Source organism: Natator depressus, chromosome 1, assembly GCF_965152275.1.
Source record: "Natator depressus isolate rNatDep1 chromosome 1, rNatDep2.hap1, whole genome shotgun sequence".
NCBI classification, from domain to species: domain Eukaryota; kingdom Metazoa; phylum Chordata; order Testudines; family Cheloniidae; genus Natator; species Natator depressus.
In genome coordinates this window covers 224397094-224417594 of record NC_134234.1, presented here as the reverse complement: position 1 = coordinate 224417594, position 20501 = coordinate 224397094, and the positions used below count along the sequence as shown (strand labels likewise).

Below are 20501 nucleotides of genomic sequence, written 5' to 3'. Positions count from 1 at the left end.
CTCTGGGTAGGAAATGTCTTACCCTGTTGTCATAGACCTTCTTGAGTGCTTCGTAACGGATGGATCCCTGAAAGATCACTCCTTGGAAGGTGTTGCTTTTGTCACTGGCCACAAGCTCCACGCAGACCATCTCTCCTTCCCCCACGGTCATGTCACTGAACACCTGCCATTGCATCCAAGGAAACGAAACAAAGGAAAAGCTGTAGTGATTAGATACTTTAGATATAGCTCAAGTGTGTTCAGGATCCATGGTTTTACTTCAGCCCATTGTACAGACAGAGGCCACTTGGAAAATTCAGATCTAGATCTGTGTTTCCAATACCCAGAAAGTTTGGGGTGTTAAGGTGCAACCCAGGAACCTCTTAATGCCAACTGGTAATGGGGTATGGAGGAGTTACAGAAAACTCATGAGTTTCAAGTGTACATTCTAGTTTACCACAGAATGTCATGTGAGGTCTCAAATGAAAGCCGGTGTCACACTGGTCATTAATACTGTTGTGAAATGTACGTACAGATACTATATAAGGAGTTATGTCTATATACTGAAAATATATTTGTAAAGTCTGTATCAAGGGATCAGCCACCAACAAAGATGAAAAACCAGTTTTCCTCCAGACAGGAGGTAAGAAACGCACATCTCTCTGTTGTACCGTAAATTATGTACCGTTAAACACAATGGTTGCCCGTTTACATATGAAATCAAATATTAAAGACGTAAGCTCAGCAGGAAAGGAGCACACAGGAAAAAACAAGGCCTAGGTGGTTATTCTATCTATGAGCAAAGATAATGATGTCTGGGGTATTTCTAGAAGACAAAGAAAATACCCCTTTCATCCTGCACCTAGGAAGTAAACGGATTTCATGAATGCAAACATGCTAACAGGGTCTCAGCCAACCTCAGCTGAAAACTCTGAAGAGGACTTTGGATGAGATAAACTGCTTTGGAGAGGAGGATGACCTGTTAGCTAAGTTTAGTTACGAGAAAGCATGTTATGATTTTGTTTTATATTTATCCATTTGTTTCCAATATCCTTACTCACTATATCCTGAATCTCTAGTCTTTGATAATAAACTATTTTTGTTTTCATTGCAAATATATCTCCGTGCTGAGGTGCCAAGCAAAGTGCTGGTCTGGAGCTGAATTCTACACGCTGGTGTGTACTGTTCCTTTGGGAAGAGCAGGCCTGGTAATTCTGTGAGTGTTCAGTGGATGAGGGGCTGGACGCTCCAGGGAACACCCGGAGAGGGCTCAGGCGTTGGCGTGTGCCTTTCGTTACACTGCACAGAGGGAGCAAGGCCTGCGGAGGCCTGGAACGTACTGCTCATGTTGCCAGAGGCTGGTGGATTCAGGGAGCTGGTTCACAGCAGGCACAGAAAAAGCTGCCTCAACACTAAGGACAGGTGGTGGTGAGGTGCCTCACTAACCCTGGGTACCCCTGGGGTGTGTCACATCAGATTAATGTTTCTGGGAAAAAATCATGGCTTTGCCCAGCTGGCTGGACCATGGTTGGGGGCTCCACGAAGACTAATTACGTAAACTGTTGCCTTGTGGCCCAGGGCAGGGATATATGGGTGGGGATATATCAAGTTGGACAAACAATAGGAAAGGGAGATTACAGGACAAAAATGAGGAAAATGTTCTGCTCTAACAGACCCACCTCTTCAAAGTTATCGATCATGAAGAATATGTTAGGGTAGCTGATCTTTGATTCCTCTCCTTTGCTGTCCATTGGGTGTTTGCTTGGAGACGCAAATACTTGCTGGAAGAAATTCTGAAGATGTTATCTACCTTATTTCTTCAACGTATGTACAATTATGAATACTTAAAAACAACTCCATAGTAAAACATGGCAGAACTGGCGAAGGGCATATTATAGGGGAATTTCACCTTCCTTTAAGCCTGTGGTTCTCAAACTTCTTTGTGTCTGTAGTAGTTTATGCCCCTCCCATCTCCACCCCACACCATGCCACCCTTATGTCTATGCTGCTGCAGACCCCTGATCTAGACCATCCCTGACAGGTGTTTGTCTACCTTCATCTTAAAAATCTCCATTGGTGGAGATTCCACAACCTCCTTAGACAATTTATTCCAGTGCTTAACCACCCTGACAGGAAGTTTTTTCCTAGTGTCCAACCTAAAACGCCATTGCTGCAATTTAAGCCCATTGCTTCTTGTCCTTATTTTATATCTGTGCTGTTGATTTTTGGCCTCTGTGTAGACTTGACCTTTTAGTAGGATCAAGTCTCTTCTCCTTGCCTACAGCCCCCAGTGCTACAATCTCTCCCAGCTGCCTTTTGGTTCTGTCCTCTTCTGGTTTTGATACCCTGATACTTTTAGGGCGATGTTCAGATTTGATCACAGTTGGATTCACATCAAAAAGAGAGACACCCAACAAACAAAGACGCTGAGAGGCACTGGAGTGGGGATTTTTTTGGATTTTAAGCCAACCTCAAAAAACCATTCTGAGAAATTAAATGAGCTCTGCTCTGGGATGTAACTATTAGAAAACGTCACTTCATGCATCTCCTTTGTGAAGCAGCTTCATAGACCACAACTTGAGACTCGCTGCCCTGTTTTTTATACAGTTCTTAGGGGTGGTGAAGTTTGGGTGCAAAATGTTTGTCCTTGAAGCCTCAACAATAGTAGGATCCTCTCACCTGAGATTTCTTTTTGTGAATGTGAATATCCCCTCCATCTGAGCGAGTGCAGACAGCACAGGTGACCACATAGTCCAGCTGAAACAGATGACAGAGGTGTCATTTGGTGGTGGGGAAAACAGACATTCAGAGCTAAGTATCAGTGCACAAAACAGAAAACACTCTACATTCATGGTTTTCATCTTTCTGTCTGGCTTCAAAGAAAAACATTTTTGTGTTCCAATGTCCTTTCTGCCCCAGCTCACTGAACACACTGAAACCACTGCTGTTTTATTCATAGCCAAGACACACTTATTCTGACCATTACTCCAATATCTATCAGCTCTGCAAAGACCCTTGCTATGGGGTACAATAGACTCTGGATGTGGAGTGTGGGAATCCCTCTAGCACTCTATTCAGATGTAAGGTTAGGGGTTAGCTGGAGGAGGAGGTGTGCCATATGTAGTATTTAGTTTAAGGTTGAAATGGAGGAAATCACCTCCCTAGGCATGGAAACAATGGAAACGTTAATGAAAAAGGGCAACACCCAGGAAATATCCACAGACAAAGTACCCTGCCATGTAATGTGAGAAAATTTGCAACAAACATTTCCCAGCTGTGATGATAATCTCAGAATTCTGACTTGCAGTGAAATGGTTCTATTGTACTCTACATAAAAAATTAACGGTGAAAATTGCTCTCTGAGGAGCAGCTTTGGAATTAGTCTTTTTGGTGGAGAAAGAAGGAAAATGAACACAACTCAGTACACGTGCCATTAATGAAAGGTCTCCCATTTTGAGATCATAATCAACAAAATATGGTATGGATCTGGAATGATTATAATAAAAATAATCAGCCTCCCAAAAACTCCAATATAACACATGTACTACCTAAACACTCCATGTATTAATCCAAAAAACAAAAACAAACAAACAATCTAGACTACTTTCATATGTCTCCAAACGAGAAATGGCTTACTAAACTTCTGCTGCCAGCAGCTGGCAAGTGGCAACTCAGTGGAAACGCAGTGGTGCTACTGGCGAGAGCTCAAAACGGTTTCACAGCTGCATCAACATTTCAAATCTTAATGAAGATGTTGCTTTTGTCTTCTCTTATCACTTGGTGAAGCTCACCTATTTTCCCATTTGGCTACAGACCTCAGCACAGATTCATTGAACATTAGTGGATTTATGTTTTTTAGGTCTGAATCATGTAGCTATCAAAATCTAAACAAAACATGGTGACTTCATCTGTTCGGTATGTTCACTCAGACCCAGAGAGTCAAAATGAAACACATGGGTTGTTTTTTTGCTTTCTTTAATTGCTCAAGTGCCTCAAACTACATTGTAGACCAGAGCTGGTTTTGAAACCCCTATAACCATGAGTAGTCTGTGCGACTAAAGTGAACATCAGAAGAGGAAGAGGTTCTTGTGACCTTCTGCAGGATGAGGTTCAGATAGACGCTCTCCTCCCAATCCATGTCTGGGTCACCCAGGCCAGGAAGCTTCTTAGAATCCCTACGGTAAACTTCAACTTCAACCTGCTGATAGAAAACAAGACATCCTGGATAAACATGATATACAACACCCATTCGTGTGCATTATACTTTGAACCTCTGCTTTGAAATTTGCTGCCTTGTTTGTCTGCCAGAGCCTGGATTTGTTGACCCTCAGTCACCAGGCAAAGCCAGCTCTTCTTGCAGGCTTTTTCTGGGGTTGCAGGTAAGGGATGAATGTAGAATAGGGAATGTGGGAGAGATAGTAGTTGCCTGCAATAGCAAGGGATTGGACTAGATGACCCAGGAGATACACTGAAGTGCTATTTTCTAATGCTTTTATAGTTCTGAGAATTTGGAAGGGATTTTAGTTTTGGACATTGGTCTCATTTATTTATTGTACAAGTAAAGTTTACGTGTGTGCCTAGAGCTTTGGCTAGTCATATTTTAACCAAACACATAAATAAGATACTCACAAAAAAGGGATAGGATAATGGCACCATGTAAGTGAAATATGTCAGCAAATTAACGCATAATGTAATCTAATGGTTGTTGTTTGGAATGATGGGGGCAGCAGTAGGAATCCTAAATGAAAGGCATCTGACGGGGTAGAGATACCTTTATTCCACTGGATTTGAAAGTGCTTTGTAAGGAATCACTTCACCCACTAGTGAAACACCTTTGGGGTGCACTGTTTCAACTCTGTAGCAATTCTGCTTACAATGGACAGAAAGCAAAGAGGAATATTGTATGCATTTGAAATCACAAGGGAAACGTAGGTAGAATGTAATTATACAAACTAGAATTTGGCCAGCACACACCTCTTTATTCATGCAAAAAGTGCTAGGGGATCTTTACTGACCACATTACTTGCAATTGGGTTTTTCATCTCACCCAGAGAGAGACCCTCCAGCACAGTATCATCTATTACCATTTGGGGCGCAGTTTCAGTACTGACTCTGAAAAATGAGTATCTACTACATCACTTCCTATAGTCCCTGGGTTTTCCTTAGAGGTTTCCCACCAAGTACTGGCTCTGCTTACCATTGGGGATCTGTCAGGATCACAAGTCTGAACTCAAACATAAAGCAAAACCCACACCAATGAAACTACAGATGATGACAATGAGAACAATGGCCTAGATATGAAGATTAAAACCTGAATAGTGCACATGTATTATTTATAAAATGATGACTGTGTTTGGCACAGTACCAATATGTTGAATTTGCAGTGTAGTTGGATCTATCAGATAGCATATATTAAAAATAATCTGATGGGGAACATGACCAATAGACCTGAATACATACAATATCTCCGAAGAAGCTATTCAGGTCTGTTATGTAAATATTTGTTTATATGTTTGCAAGCTATTATTTGACAGAACACCAAAATAGCTGAAAAGAATCTATTCCTTACTACAAAAGGGTGAGTGTCCAGAAAATGCCAGATGGCATGGTACAGCTAAGAAGCGTCCACTCATGCACCTTTATTTTGTTTTCATTGGGGCAAGAGGAGAACCACTGAATTTTAAAAAACAAAAACAGAACGCAAAAAAAAAAAAAAAAAAAAGCCAGAATAGGAGAGTAAACCACAAGACAAACACCCCAGAAAATATGATCCAGCACTATGTTAATTCTAAACATAACTCAAATCCTCTGAAAAGAACAATGCTAGAAAGAAGGCTGACATATACAGAAGAAAGGAAATGAGGTAGCAGAGTGTTTCAGAGCAGGCAGCAAAAATCAAAATCAAGATATCCGGAGGTCTGAAAAACAATTTTATGTTACTAAAATAAAACATTATTCTGTAAATCAGCTTTCACAGGAGATACATCTCAGAATCCTTTATAGAATTATATAGTGCCAGACCATAAACTGTAGATGGTATAAACAAGGTGAAGTTGGGACACTCTTTGGTGAATATATTAATAAGGCTGATAATTTTTTTTCCCATGGGAGATTTCCAAAGAGGAGAAAGTCAGTGAGGTAGAAAGGTTCATAAAGAACATTCCTGATGGTAGGAGAGACATGGGAGAAACTCCTGGTACCAGCAGTGTCAAGAGTGTGGCAAGGCTAGAACAGGAGGAATTGCCATAGTAGACCAGGCCAGCCATCTAGTTGAATATGCTAGAATGGCTAGTACTAGATGCTTCAGAGGAAGGCATAAGAATCACCATAAACTGGCAGTCATGGAACAACCTGCATCATAGAGGAAGTTTATTTTTCTAATGCTTGTCAGTTGGTTTATGTCCTGAAGAATGAGCATACGCCATATGAATTTATCATCATTATAAACACCTTTCAAAAAGGATTTCCTTAAATGGCTAATCCCTTTTTAAAATCCTACTAAGCTCCTGGCCTCCAATATTTCTAGTGGCAATGAGTTCCAGAGATTAATTGTGAGTTGCAGATAGGAGGCTGCAACAAGAAAAAGAAAGGAAAAGGGTAAAATGCAAAGCAGTATTTTCATATATATCCACTCCAACATGAAACTAAGGATGGCTGCACATTTGTACACTCGGGGTTCCAAGTTGGACACATTCTATGAGCACAGAGGTAGGATGTTCACAGGGCTACACAATTTGACAAACTTCCCCTTGGGAAAATGGAAAGTGTCCACCTGACTCAAGGAAGGAAGCAATGAGGTCACGGTGGGCTGACTATGCAGGGGAAGACAGATCAAGCAGTACAGGTTCCTATAAGACATTAGGTTAGTTGACTCTCCCATACATAGTCCTATTCTTACACAGTGCCATAGAATCAGAACGTAATTGTCTCTCAGCAGCAAAGTTCAAAGCTCATTTCACAAAAGTCACCAGATGTTCATGTTTTTTTATCAAAGTGTTGCAAGATACCTGTGAAAAATGATTCATGCTTTATAGTATTTATATTCAATAACTACATTCATTGCACCTAAATTCTATTCTGCTTTCACATATTCCCTTCCTCATGTCCTTTAACTTATAGAAATGGAGAAGAAGATAAAGGGGATTCTAATCAGCTCTGATACCTTTTCCTGTATACTCATTTATAAGATGATTTTGTGAGCAGTAAAACATATGGTTGAGGACACTGCATCTCAGTGAATTACTGCCATGGTCCTTTACTTTAGTGTCACTATCCCCCAAAGAAAATGTATTTAGGGAAATCAGAACACAATTTTGGCTGGGTAATAACTAACACTATACAGAGCTCTAGGTTTGACCGTGAAAGCCACCCAATAGCGCATGGACAGAAGGACAATGTCTCCCCAAAAGCAGAGAAAGCAATCATCATGGGCAAGAGCTGAGGAACACCCACTAATCTGTCTAAGGAAAGATACAAGTGAACGACTTAATGTTTTCTATTATGCGGGGATAGTTCATCTCCAGCTGACATGTAGGGGATTTATGCTTCTGAACCTATTGATGTTACTAGGCACCTCCAGGGAAATAGCAGGAGAATGAACCAGCTCTAATGGCACTTTTCTGGTGATTACAGTAAGAGACTGAAATTCCCAAAAGTGCCTAGAGATTTTGGGTGCCTTGAATTTTGTCCGCCCAACTTGAGACACTTTAACAGGGGCTTGACTCGCACAAAGTAATAAGGCTGGTCCAACTGGTGGCCTGTGGGCCGAATCCAGCCCACAAGATGATTCCATCCAGCCCCAAATGTGTCTGCCCCCACAGCAGACCCACTCTACAAAATGGTGTATGCCACATGGTGTGACCTTGCACGCACCATATGAGCGAACATTGCATGGAGGATGCCGTTTTTCTCTGTACGTGGCCCATGTATGCGCCATACAACTATCCATGTGGCCTACGTCACTGAGAAGGTTGGACCATCCTCCTCCTCATTAATGTGTCTCAGTTTGGGCACCCAAAATCACTAGGCACATCTGGAAATATTGGCCACTTTCTTATAACCACCTTATGAATTCTACACATTTTTTCTATTTTTATTTAGTTTCCAAAACCTACTTTCAAAAAACAGTAAAAATGATCCTGTAAGACTTCTTGAAGTAAAGTAGTCCCTTGGGACCCTGTATCCCTTGTAAATTCTGTGGCTCCAGAAGTAATCCTAGCTCTCTGTGCAACTGGGGACCGGTAGGTGAGAAAATGATAGTGGGAACTGAAAGTCACCACCAAACAATGGGTGTTTGATACTTCATGTGTGATAATAAATCAACAGTCTCAATCCAGTTCCTGTTGGACAAATAAACACATTACCACTTGGCCCCCAGTGCTTGAAGTCTCAGCTGAGAAGCCAAGGATGAAAGAACAAATAGTGTTGTTTTCATTCAAGTCATACACAAAATTTATATGATCAGCCAACAGGGAGTTCATAAAAAAAAAAAAGTATCTAAGTAAACTGACATTCTGGCATACAGTGCTTAAACATCCTGGCACCCAAGCTTTCACAGCTTAGTAGATGTTAATGACTATTGTTTAAAACAACAAATTCTATAAGAGATCTAAGCTCCTTGGTACATTATCCTTTAAAGCTGATCCGTGCACTAAAGGGATCCAAAAATCAACATTAGAAAGTCCATAATGGATTATATGCAAGTTTTCTCATTCATCTTCCTGGCTTTGTCTGCAAATACCACGAAAAAAGCTGCAAAATATCAAAAAACCCCAAACCTAAACCCCTACCACTTTATCTAGTCAGCAAATGGGCAGAAGGCAAGTGTCAATGAAACAAAGTGAACAATATGTTAGAATCTACTTCAAAATTATCATCAAGGGTCTTAATTTCTATCCCAAAAGAATCAGAATAAAGGCCCAACAGTGACCGTTTATATTTTTAAAGTGAGAGTTTAGCACTGCGCTAAAGGCTCGAGGGACTGACAGTGTGGGAAACCAAAGGCTGACATTTTATTCACCAACATAACCTTATGCACTGAGAAATATCATCAAGCAGTGGGATTGCTGCAAAACCTCTCCAGGCCCCTGGTGCATTATAAAACTACTACAATAGAACCTCGAAGATACAAACACCAGAGTTACAAACTGACCAGTCAACCAGACACCACCTGGAACTGGAAATAAGCAATCAGGCAACAGGGGAGACCAAAAAACCCCCAAACCCACACTCAGCAAATTCTGTACTGTGCCTGTATTGCATCTTAAAGGTAGGCACATCTGGGCTGCCTGTCCCCACTCCCATCCCCTTACTTGCCACCTGGGGGTGGGGGCAGTCACTTACAGGTAGGAGGTAAAGACACTGAGTTTCATAGGCACAGCTGTCAGCCCCCGAGCAGCAGTGGCGCTGGGGTCTGTGCAACTTTCCTGTAAGCCACGGCCGTGCAGTTCCCTCCTTCTTCCCCCCGGGAGGGAGATAAGCTTGCATGCTAAGTCCGAGCCCGGGAAAGAAACTTCACAAGCTCTTGCTGGAGCCTGGCCTGCAGTGAGAGCTGCTGGAACCCAAGCTCCTACCTGACAATGTGCCCTGGAGAAGCAGCTCAGTTTTAAAGGGCCACAGCCTGCACCGCATGCCAACTGACATCAAGGCCCCAGGGTGTCTCACTCATCACCCTGGCAGCCAGGGGGTTAGAACCAGCTGCCTGTCCCCACCCCTACTTGTTGGGCAGCCACTTACAGGTAGGAGGTGAAAACGCTGAAGTTCGCAGGCACAGCTGTGAGCCCTGCTCCAAGCAGTCTGCCCTGAGAAGCATCCCATAACGTCTTGTTCAGAGTTATGAACAACCTCCATTCCTGAGGTGTTTGTAACTCTGAGGTTCTATTGTATATGGATTTATGTAGGTCACTGTTGCCAACTCCCATGATTTTATTGTGAGCCTCATGATATTTGGTGTTTTTCTTTAAGCCATAGCTCCAGGAGACATGTAAATACATGAGAATCTCAGCTTTCATTTTAAAAAACAAAAATGTGTGTCTAGCCCTGTTGGTTGTGGAAAAAGCTAGAAAATGTGACCTGAAGGCTCACGAACTAGAAGGCAAATAAGAACCCAAAAGGTATTTTTAAAAAAGTCAATCCCAAGATTTTAGAAAGTTGAAGTTTGCAATACTGTGATGGATGGTGAGAATATTCTTCAAAAGTGTATTATAACAGGACAACTCTTGGACCCTGTTGGATTTTCACTAGTACATGAGTCTTCCTAAGAAAGGAAGTACGCACCAGACCTTGGATCTACTTTCAGCTCTAATATTGACTTGTTGGACATCACAGAGGGTTTGTCTTACACAGGGTCACTTAGAACCATGTAGATAACCCGTGACTGTGCACAGACCATCAGAAAACAGCGGGGGGGAGAGAAGACAGTGGGGCGCAAGAGAGGTAAAATAGGGTGTAGTGAGCTGTTGGTATTCACAAACAGTTCAGCAAATCAGATTCTGGTTCTCTTTTGCAGACTCTAGGGGGATTGCAGCTCTCTCCAGAGGTTACATCGTCTCTTGGTTTACTCGCTCAGATCCAAAAACAAAGAAACTATTTTATAATAGGGAGATGAGGCAAAGCTCACTCACAAAGATATGCTTGCAAGTTCAACTGGTAAAATGTTATTCCCATCTACGAAGTGAAACAAGCACCCAGATAGGTACTTGATTTTTAAGTTTTCTTGGTGAAAGAAATTAACGATGGAATATATATAATCAATGTAGTCCACCTCCCTGCCAAGGCAGAATTATTCCCTATTGTAAATTTACTAGTGTGATTTGTCCAGACTAGTTTTTAAATGTCCCAGCCAATGGCATTATCACCACTTCCACTATTCCACAGCCTAATTTCTCTCAACATAAGGAAGATTTCCTTATAGTCATCCAAAATGTTCCCTTTATTAATTTTTCCCTAGTTACTAACACTTACACCTTTAGCTACTACCCGAAATAATTCTGATTTATCTATTCTTTTTTCAAAAGACTGTTCAAATATTTGAGAAGTTATGTCCTGCCTCCACATCTTAGCTGTTACCTTGCCAAACTAGACGTTTCATTCTTTTCATCCTTCCTTGTATGTTGATCTCTCCAGCCACTTATATTGTTCTTCCATTTTATCAGTCTCTTTCTAGGAATGAGGTATCCACAGGTCAATGCTATATTTCAGATGCAGTCACTCCATCACAGTGCAGAGAAAGTATTCTGATCAACAATGGGATGCTTCTATACACTGAACCAAAAGTTGGTGTCAAACTTTGTTTTGGTCTAGTATGCCATTTGATGGCAATGCAGCCAACATTTTTAAACTCGGATGCCCAAAGTTACACACCCCACACCCACAGGTAGGCACCCAAATAAACTGACCAGTTTGTGCTGAGCCCACAATACTAATGCAACAGGCTGTTGACACACATTGTCCATTTATAACTTTAAGACTGAAAACTCCTAGATTTAGGATTTTACTATCAATTTTTGTTAAATTACTTTTTTGAGGGGGGAGTGGAGGGAGAGATAAGGAAGCTGTTATACTTTCCAATGTGAGAAGTCTTTTTAGCTGACTTCACAACATTAACATGCTTCAAAAAACTTAGGTCCTGATCCAGCAGTGCAATTAAGCATCTGCTTAACTTTAAGCACATGTACAAACAGTGCTTAAAGTAGTCTGAAAAAAGTGTGTGTGTGTGTGGGGGGTGTCTATCAATCTGGGAGTAGGAACTTTTGTAAAACAGTGCTTAAAGTGTATCTCTCAGCGACCCACACCAATTTTTATTATTTGTCCCCTCTCCTACACACACTTTAAGCACTATGTGCAGACCCATTGAAGTCAATATGCTTAGCTGAACTGGGGTCCAAAAGCATGCCTTTTCCATTAAGTAGCTTCCTGTGTAGCACAGTATCACTGAGTGAATCAGCAACCTGTCAAAAAGTAATGAGCTGTTTCACAGTCTGTAGGCAAACACACACAGATCCACAAACAGCCCACTGGAAGCAACTGTTCTCCAGGACACGTCATGCCTTCATTCCACTAGCAGTTTTGCACAAGTAAGATTCAACCTATGTGGTACTTACAGCTTTTGTATCAGATTCAGGAATAATCGATGCGCATTATCTTTTACACACCATGATGCATATAGCTATAAATCAGGACCATGAAGCAACGTTACATTTTACCAGTCTTTAATCTAGCACAGAGCCAGATATTTCATTTACAAGAACAAAACAAAGACCTCTTAAAAATTATGGAGATATTTAAGAACAACAAAAATGTGCTGGTAAATGCTGACAAGATATATCAAGCACGGTCAAATATGCTTTATGGATATAACTACAGTGGTCTGCCCTTCAAACCCGAGCAGAACATTACATCCCCTTTGCTTTTGTCTCTAATTCCTTTGTTTTCTTACATTTTCCTATATATTTCTTGCAAGTAACCTGAAAAAAAACAAACCAAGAAAACCCCAGTGCTTGAATTTGTTCTCAAAACCAATTTAGCCCAAATATAGGATCATCACACCTAGGCAGGGCATTTGTCCTGTTTTGATCCCGAAAATCCTGCTTTTCTAAGGTTTTCCCCCGCATCTGGTATTGAGACAAAACCAGACATGGTTTTGTCCGGTATTGGATGGGGGAGGGTGGGGTGTTACATTGTGAAGAGCACCCCACCCTGCTGGCATGACCTTGCACACATCATGTGTGTGAGATCACGCCAGCGGGGGAAGGTTTATGCTGTTCCCGGAAGTACTTGATGTTCAGTATTCTGGGGATGCATGAGTGGCCACCCTAATTACACTGCTTTAATGACTAAGGATACCAATGCTATTGATCAGCTATACAAATAAATTCAAGAGGCAACAGTCAAGCAAAATCATAACGAGCACTTGGAATGTGTTCAAAAATAAATGAAGAGAAACCTGAAATAGCTTCTAAGGCTGGTAAAGTTTTTTCTGGAAACAGAGGAACTGATTTCTGTAAGGCTGTAATGTATTCTTTATAATCACGTATGGATTAGAATGGAATAGATTAGATAAACAGAGATTTATGTATGATTTCTCATCTGGATTTTCATTCAAGATGAGAAAAAGGATATTGGGTTGTTTGTATCATTCACTCAGCCAGCAGATTATCTTTCCTAGCCAAAAAGAAAAGGAGGACTTGTGGCACCTTAGAGACTAACCAATTTATTTGAGCATAAGCTTTCGTGAGCTACAGCTCACTTGTGGGGCAGAGGATGCTGAATGCTCCGAGGTCAGACCCAGGAAGGTGATAGCTGTGTGAGCTGTGTGTCCTGAAGACAGGTTGCTCACAGAAAGGAGACTTCCCCAGAGTCCTGACTGGCTTCATGGAGAGCAGTTCCAGAGCATCGCCCGGGGACTCCGGGACAACTGGTGGCAGCGGTGCCAGACTCTCCCCATCTTGTCTATAAAACCTAGAGAAGGCTTCATGAAGTGTTTGTACTTTAGCTGATATTATATATGCAATGGCAAAGAGCAGTTATTCTGGATTAGATGTCTAATTGTATTCTATTGTTGCATCTGAATCAGTAGAAATAAAAATCATCATGATTTAAAAACATTAATTTTAAAAAATCTAAATAATGACTTTTTGACATTTAAATCCGAATTTTTATGTGTTTCTAGTTCTTTACTTTCTTCCTATTTTATACTCATAAGTTGCTAAAGAGGATGTTTTGCGCTTGTTTTTTCAACTGTATGTGTATGTGTGCACACGAGAAGACACACACAGCCTGGACAAGCCGGCTAAAAGGAGCTTGAGGAAGTAAGCAAAGACATGACCTCCTGTCAGGGAAACAGGACTTTGCACATTCTTTATAAATAAATAAGTTTGCATCAAAGGTACTAGACTCCTCCATCATTTTCGCCTTCCAGTGGAAACAACCCACAGGGCCCCAAACTTTGACTAGCTTCTAAGGCCAAAATGGGTAACAATGCAAATGCTTATGTGCATGCTTAACTTTAATCACCAGTCATCCTACTGGAGTCAACAGGACTATCCATGTTAGTAAAGCTATGTACGTGCTTAAGTGTTTGAAGGATCAAGGCTTTCTTTTTTTCCCTTGCTTATAGCAGTTCTGTAAAATTCAACTACCCGTATCACTACCAATAATGGCATTAAAAGGAAATGGGCGCATTTATAATTTAGCTGATTATATATTTCAAAATAAAGTTGCAATAGCACAAATTTTCAAAATTATTTTACAAAGCATCAAGCTGATTTAAATAATTTTTAAAGTGATTTAGTTGCCTTGATTTAGACCATTCCACTATGATTTGAACAGTTTATCACGTCTTTCAGCAGGTGTCAGGACTAAACGAGTCGATAAGTTGGGTAGGGCCAGCCTGGGCCCAGGTTAGAAGCCTTGGGAGGGTGTTTTGTGTTAGGAAATGTTTGAGAGGATTTATTCATGGAGATTCCCCTCTATCATCCTGGATGGTGAGAGGAAAAGAGGCTGTGGGACACACAAAAGCTGTCGCCAAAACTAGTGGGACCATGGGATGTGCGTGGAGACCCTGCAATAGCTCTGGGGCCCTCCTCACCACACAGTAGCATGGCTGCATTGAGACTGCTCCAGTAGGAACTGCCCCATCATAGCACATCATAAATAGCATGCGATCATATAATTAAAAGAAGGTATCATAACTCATACGCACCAGGGTGCTGAAATAAGATTACACAGGCATTTCCTAGCTTTTGAGTGTCTGACCTTAATAACGTTCTCAACGTAGGTTTTGTGTGAGTGTATAATTTCCTAGGTTTATAAAGAGCAAAAAATTGCATCAAGTGGCATCATATTGATACCCACGTGTCATCAGCAGGGTTGGAAACTTTATATCCAACCCACAGACCTCTGTCACTCCAGCTAACAGAGGATCTAATGGCAGTAGTAGAAGAGCACTAGAGGGGGATGAGAGAGACACTCTGCCAGTGGGTGTCACAGGTGTTTGCTGACAGCAGAGGAATGGTGAGACTCACAAACCTTGGGTTCTATTCCAGGCTCTCGAAGGGTGCATGGTTTAATGGTCACCAACTCTTTTGTCCATTTCCCCCAAGCTTGACTCCCTCTGCCCCTTCCTCTCCAGCCTGTCCTTGTCTCAAATCTTGGCTCCTTGTCCCAGTCTCATTCTCCTCACCAAGCCAGTCCCAGTTTCTACTCCTCAGTCTTCTCAGGCCAGTCCCAGACTGCCCATTAGAACTTCCTGGCCCAGGCCCAATTTCCCCCCTCCACTCCTACTCCTAGTCTCCTTGCCCAATCATTCCCAGTTTACCCCCATTCCCAGGTCCTTCTCCCATTTGTCTCCCCCACTCAGGCTGCAGTTGCCACCTACCTCACTCATGTTCTCCATCCTCCCTGGCTCCCAGTCTCGCCCCCAAACTCCTTTCTCCAGTCTCTTTGCCCAGGCAGTCCCAGCTCTCCGCTGACCCCCATCTCCTTGTCAGATCTATGTCACCACCCCCACTCCTCCGTTCCTGCACCCCACCGGTTCCTCCCTGCCCAGATAACTCATCTCCCCGCACCCACTGGCTCCAAGTCCTCCCCTCCATCTTTCTCTCTCTCTAGATGCCTACGTCCTTGCCCAACCCAGTCTTGTCTATCCTCCCAATTTCCAGTTTCCTTCTATTACCTCCACCCCACAGCACCCCGAACCTATCTACTCCCTCAACCCTCACCAGTCCAGCTCTTGCCCCTTTTGCATTCAAATCAGCCAGCTTCCATCTCCACACTGCCTGGGCATCAGCAGGGAGGGCACTGAGAGTACAGAAGAGACAGCCCAGCCCCAAAGCACAGAACCCCAGAACTGCAGTTGCAGGGAAAGTTCAGTCCCCTGATGGAGGATCCTTAATGCAGACAGAGCCTTTGTGGAATTTAGCTGCAAAAACCTAAGAAAGTCTTCACTGAGTGTGTGAACTGCAATTTTTCAAAAGGTTTATAACTTGCTTAATTTGATTTGCTATTCTTGTGTATATCCAAAGGCACGTCTCACACACAAAAGCCATTACACTGTGAAAGTTGAAGTCTGTTCCAAGGTATGGGTGGGTCAGAGCTTTTAAAAATAAATAAATAAATACATTAAAAAAGGGTCACCAAATTTTAATGTGGGCAAACCAATGTATTTTTCCCTAGCCTCACTCTCAGAAAAGATTCAGCCCTAGACAGACACTCAGCATGGAAAATTTCAGCCCAAATTGTTGAAGTTTCGGAAAGTGAAAATTAACATAAAACAGTATGTTATAATGGGAAATGTCCAGCAACCTTAACAATAATAGGTGACACTACCAGCCCTGCCTACAATATTTATCCAGACTGAATTTACAAAGGGACTATTGTGTTTATCAGCACATCACTCTCTAGAAACAGCAAAAAAAAAAACACCCCAAAACAAACAAACAAACCCACCCCAACTTATATGTGATATGGGTTTTTATTTAGAAAGTACCGGACATTTTAATTTTCACTGGAGTTAGTGCTGCAGAATTATTAAACACAAAACCCAGACAAAAGTAAAAACCCACTCCCCCTTCTCACATACACTCAATCACTTACAGTTTGCACTTGATGCCCCTGGAATGCAGACTGGAGCCCACATACAAGAAGGTACAGTTCCCAGTAGCTATGGCAACTAGACTCTTGGCTCTAAAGCCCTAACAAAGCCTCCAGCGATGATGCAATTGTGAACTGGCTTGTGTAATGGGCAAAGTTCAGTCATGAACAACAACAAAACCAAAATCAAATTAGTTTAATTTCTACGGATATTAATTTCCTAAAGTTTTTTCTTTTTGTAATAATAAAGCTGACATAGAACAATAAAACTGCAGCCAACTAAAAATTGTCTGTAGGGTATCTTGTTTTCCCAGGATCTTCCATGCTCTGATAAACCAAAATGGCAAAAAGCTAATCCAGTGGTGTATCTCCAGCATGGTGCAGTGGCTCCTTCAAGCATCCCAACAGGGGAATGAATGAACAAGAGCTGTGGTTCTCAGCTGGAACTGCCCTGCGAACCCCTCCTCATCCCCCCATTTGACATTAAGGGAAGGACAGGGTGTCCATGACCCTCCTGCGAGAACCCATATATGAGAGTCCCAAGAGAAAGGACCTAGTTATCTCTGCTCCTGCAAAACTCTTAACTGTGTGCTTAACATTAATATTTACTTCAGTGGGATTATATGTGTTTGAAGTTAAGCACGTGTCAATGTTTGTGGGATCAGGACCTTAGATCACGATGGAATATGCTTTCACCACACAAGCTACGAGCGTCTTTGATGATGCTTTAAAGAAGATATTCATCTCATATACACCCTTCCCAGCCTAGTCAGGGGAATGATACCCAGAGATGAGCACCAGAAGAGAGGCTTGTTGCATCAAAAAAAGACAAGAATAACCCACTTTCCTTTGACCCTTTTGTTCCTAACTAAGAGATCAATCTTACTCAGTACCATCAACAGAGGTTGAAAGCATTCAACATCTTGCAAGAGCAGGCACTACACATATCTTTCTTACCTCTAGGGACCTGACCAGCTCTGATTTACTTTGACAACGATGTATACTTTTAAATAAACAGCTAAACCTAGGGTAAAGCATTCTCGCAATTGCCGCTCTCCTTCTCCTCCCACATGTCCTCTGCAACCCACCTCCACAAACCTTCCCCACCTCCCCGCAAAAGACTCCAGCACTACGAGGAGAAACAGCTTCCCCAGTACAAAAGGTCCAGCAGATCCGCAGACCACAGTCCAATATCCCAAGTCACTACTTAGAGTGTTGGTAGTTTCCTTGGTCACAGAAGAGTAAATCACAACTGGAACTACAGATGCACCTCTAAAAACAGAAGGTGCATGGCAATGTACCCATTCCTTCTCTTGTATACATGTATAAAATATTCAGTGGGACCTACTTATGGAGTAAGATGATACTGAGCATGTTTATAAGCATCAGAGTCTGGGCCTATATAAGATGCTTAATGGGCCAGCTACTGTGTTACAGAACCGGAAAATGCTCGGGAGAAATAATAATGCTCGGGAGAAATAATAGGAAAGAGCCAAGCCCAACTTTCCAGTGGCAGGAGACATCTCACATGCATGCGAGATCACCACATAACGAAATTCAGGGGCTAGACCAGCATCTTGTGGAACTGATGTTGCCTTTTCTATGTAATGCATTCTTTTATGGCCCTTTTAAAACCATGCCCCCTTTTCCAACAGTACCCTATGGAGTGTGGGTTTCAGCGGGATTAGGGTAACATGTGTTTTTTAATTGTAGCAGATCTTTTGGCACATTTTAACCCACACAGATTTATGTAGAGATACACAACATGGCCTATAGTTATTTGTATGGCAGCAGTACACAAGCAGCAATGTCAGGGCATCCAAAAACAACAGAAGTTTGGAGGGAGGAAAAAATAGCGTTGAGCCAGACCTTTACCTGATGTAAAGCAGAATTCATGGATTCAGAGATTCTAAATCCAGAAGGGACCACTGTGATCATCTAGTCTGACCTCCTGTCTAACACAGGCCACTGAACATCCCCCAAAATAATTCCTACAGCAGATCTTTTAGAAAAATACACAATTTTTATTTTACAATCATCAGTGATGGAGAACCCATCACAACCCTTGATAAGCTGTTCTGCTGGTTAATTATGCCCACTGTTAAAAATTTACATCTTATTTCCAGTCCGACTTTGTCTAGTCAAATTCCAACCATTGGATCATAAAATATATAGACTCAAGAGCCTATATTTATTAAATATTTGTTCCCCATTTGGGTACTTAAGGACTAATCAAGCAAAGTTTTTTAATGAATCCATAAACTCAGGGGTCATACTCTATGATGGCAGAATTGTTAATATAGTCCCTATTTTTAAGAAAGGCAGAAAAAAGTGATCTGGGAAACTACAGGCCTGTTAGTTTGACCTCAATTGTATGCAAGGCCTTGGAACAAATTTTGAAAGAAAAAGTAGTTAAGGACATAGAGGTAAATTGGGATAAAATACAACATGGTTCTACAAAAGGTGGAACATGCCAAACCAATCTGATCTCCTTCTTTGAGAAGATAACTGATTTTTTAGACAAAGGAAATGCAGTAGATCTAATCTACCTGGATTTCAGTAAGGCATCTGATACAGTTCCACATAGGTAATTATTAGTGAAATCGGAGAAGATGGGGATTAATATGAGAACTGAAAGGTGAAAAAGGAGCTGGTTAAAGGGGAGCCTAAAATGGATCATACTGAAAGGTGAACTGTCAGGCTGGAGGGAGTTAACTAGTGGAGTTCCTCAGGGGACCAATCTTATTTCACATTTTCATTAATAACCTTGGCACAAAAAGTAGGAGTGGGCTAATAAAATTTGCAGATGACACAAAGTTGGAAGGTATTGTCAATACGGAGGAGGACTGGAATATCATACAAGATGATCTGGATGACCTTGAAAACTGGAATAATAGAAATGGGATGAATTTAATAATGCAAAGTACAAGATCATGCACTTAGGGACTAACAACAATTTTTGTTATAAGATGGGGACATATCAGTTGGGGCAACAGAGGAGGAAAAAGACCTGGATGTATTGGTTGATAACAGGATGACCATGAGCTGCCAATGTAATGCAGCCGTAAAAAAGCCTAATGCAATCCTAGGATGCATCAGGTGAGGTATTTCCAGTAGAGACAGGGAAGTACCATTATACAGAGCACTGGTTAGACCTCATCTGGAATACTATGTGCAATTCTGGTGTCCCATTTTTAAAAAAAGAGGAATTCAAACTGGAACTGGTGCAGAGAAGAGCTACTAGGATGATCAAATGAATAGAAAACTTACTTTATGAGAGAGACTCAGCTTGGCTTGTTTAGCTTAACCAACGAAGGCCGAGGGGAGACATGATTGCTCTCTATAAATACATCAGAGGGATAAATACCAGGGAGGAAGAGGAGTTATTTAGGTTAAACACCATGTGGACACAAGAACAAATGGATACAAACTGGTCATCAACAAGTTTAGGCTTGAAATTAGACAAAGGTTTCTAACCGTCAGAGGAGTGAAGTTCTGGAACAGCCTTCCAAGGGGAGAAGTGTGGGCAAAAGACATATCTGGCTTCAAGACTGAGCTTGATAAGTTTATGGAAGGGACGGTATGATGGGACTGTCTACAATGGCATGTGGCCCATCTGCGACAAATATTCCTAACGGCCAGAGGCGGGACACTAGATGGAGAGAGCTCTGATTTACTACAGAGGACTCTTTCCCAGGTGTCTGGCTGGTGGGTCTTGCCCACATGCTCAGGGTCTAACTGCTCACCATATTTGGGTTCGGGAAAGAATTTCCCCCCAAGGTCATATTGGCAGAGACCCTGGGAGGTTTTCGCCTTCTTTTGCAGCATGGGGCACAGGTCACTTGCAGGTTTAAACAGAGTAAATGGTGGTCTCTTTGTAACTTGAAGTCTTTAAATCATGATTTGAGGACTTCAGTAACTCAGTCAGAGGC

General features: G+C 41.8%; 1 protein-coding gene across 2 annotated transcripts in view; it reads right to left on the bottom strand.

The window, feature by feature from the left end:
* The window catches only part of KIAA0930 (KIAA0930 ortholog), a 137589-nt gene that overhangs the window by 19866 nt on the left and 97222 nt on the right, over nt 1-20501 (bottom strand). The window contains exons 3-6 of one of the 2 annotated variants that reach the window (XM_074936484.1): nt 4073-4180; nt 2659-2736; nt 1659-1760; nt 23-163 (exon numbers count right to left, since the gene is read on the bottom strand). In XM_074936484.1, the coding sequence (XP_074792585.1) occupies nt 23-163; nt 1659-1760; nt 2659-2736; nt 4073-4180 (429 nt within the window). The remainder of the gene's footprint in view (nt 1-22; nt 164-1658; nt 1761-2658; nt 2737-4072; nt 4181-20501) is intronic. The other variant, XM_074936493.1, reaches the window with a different exon arrangement.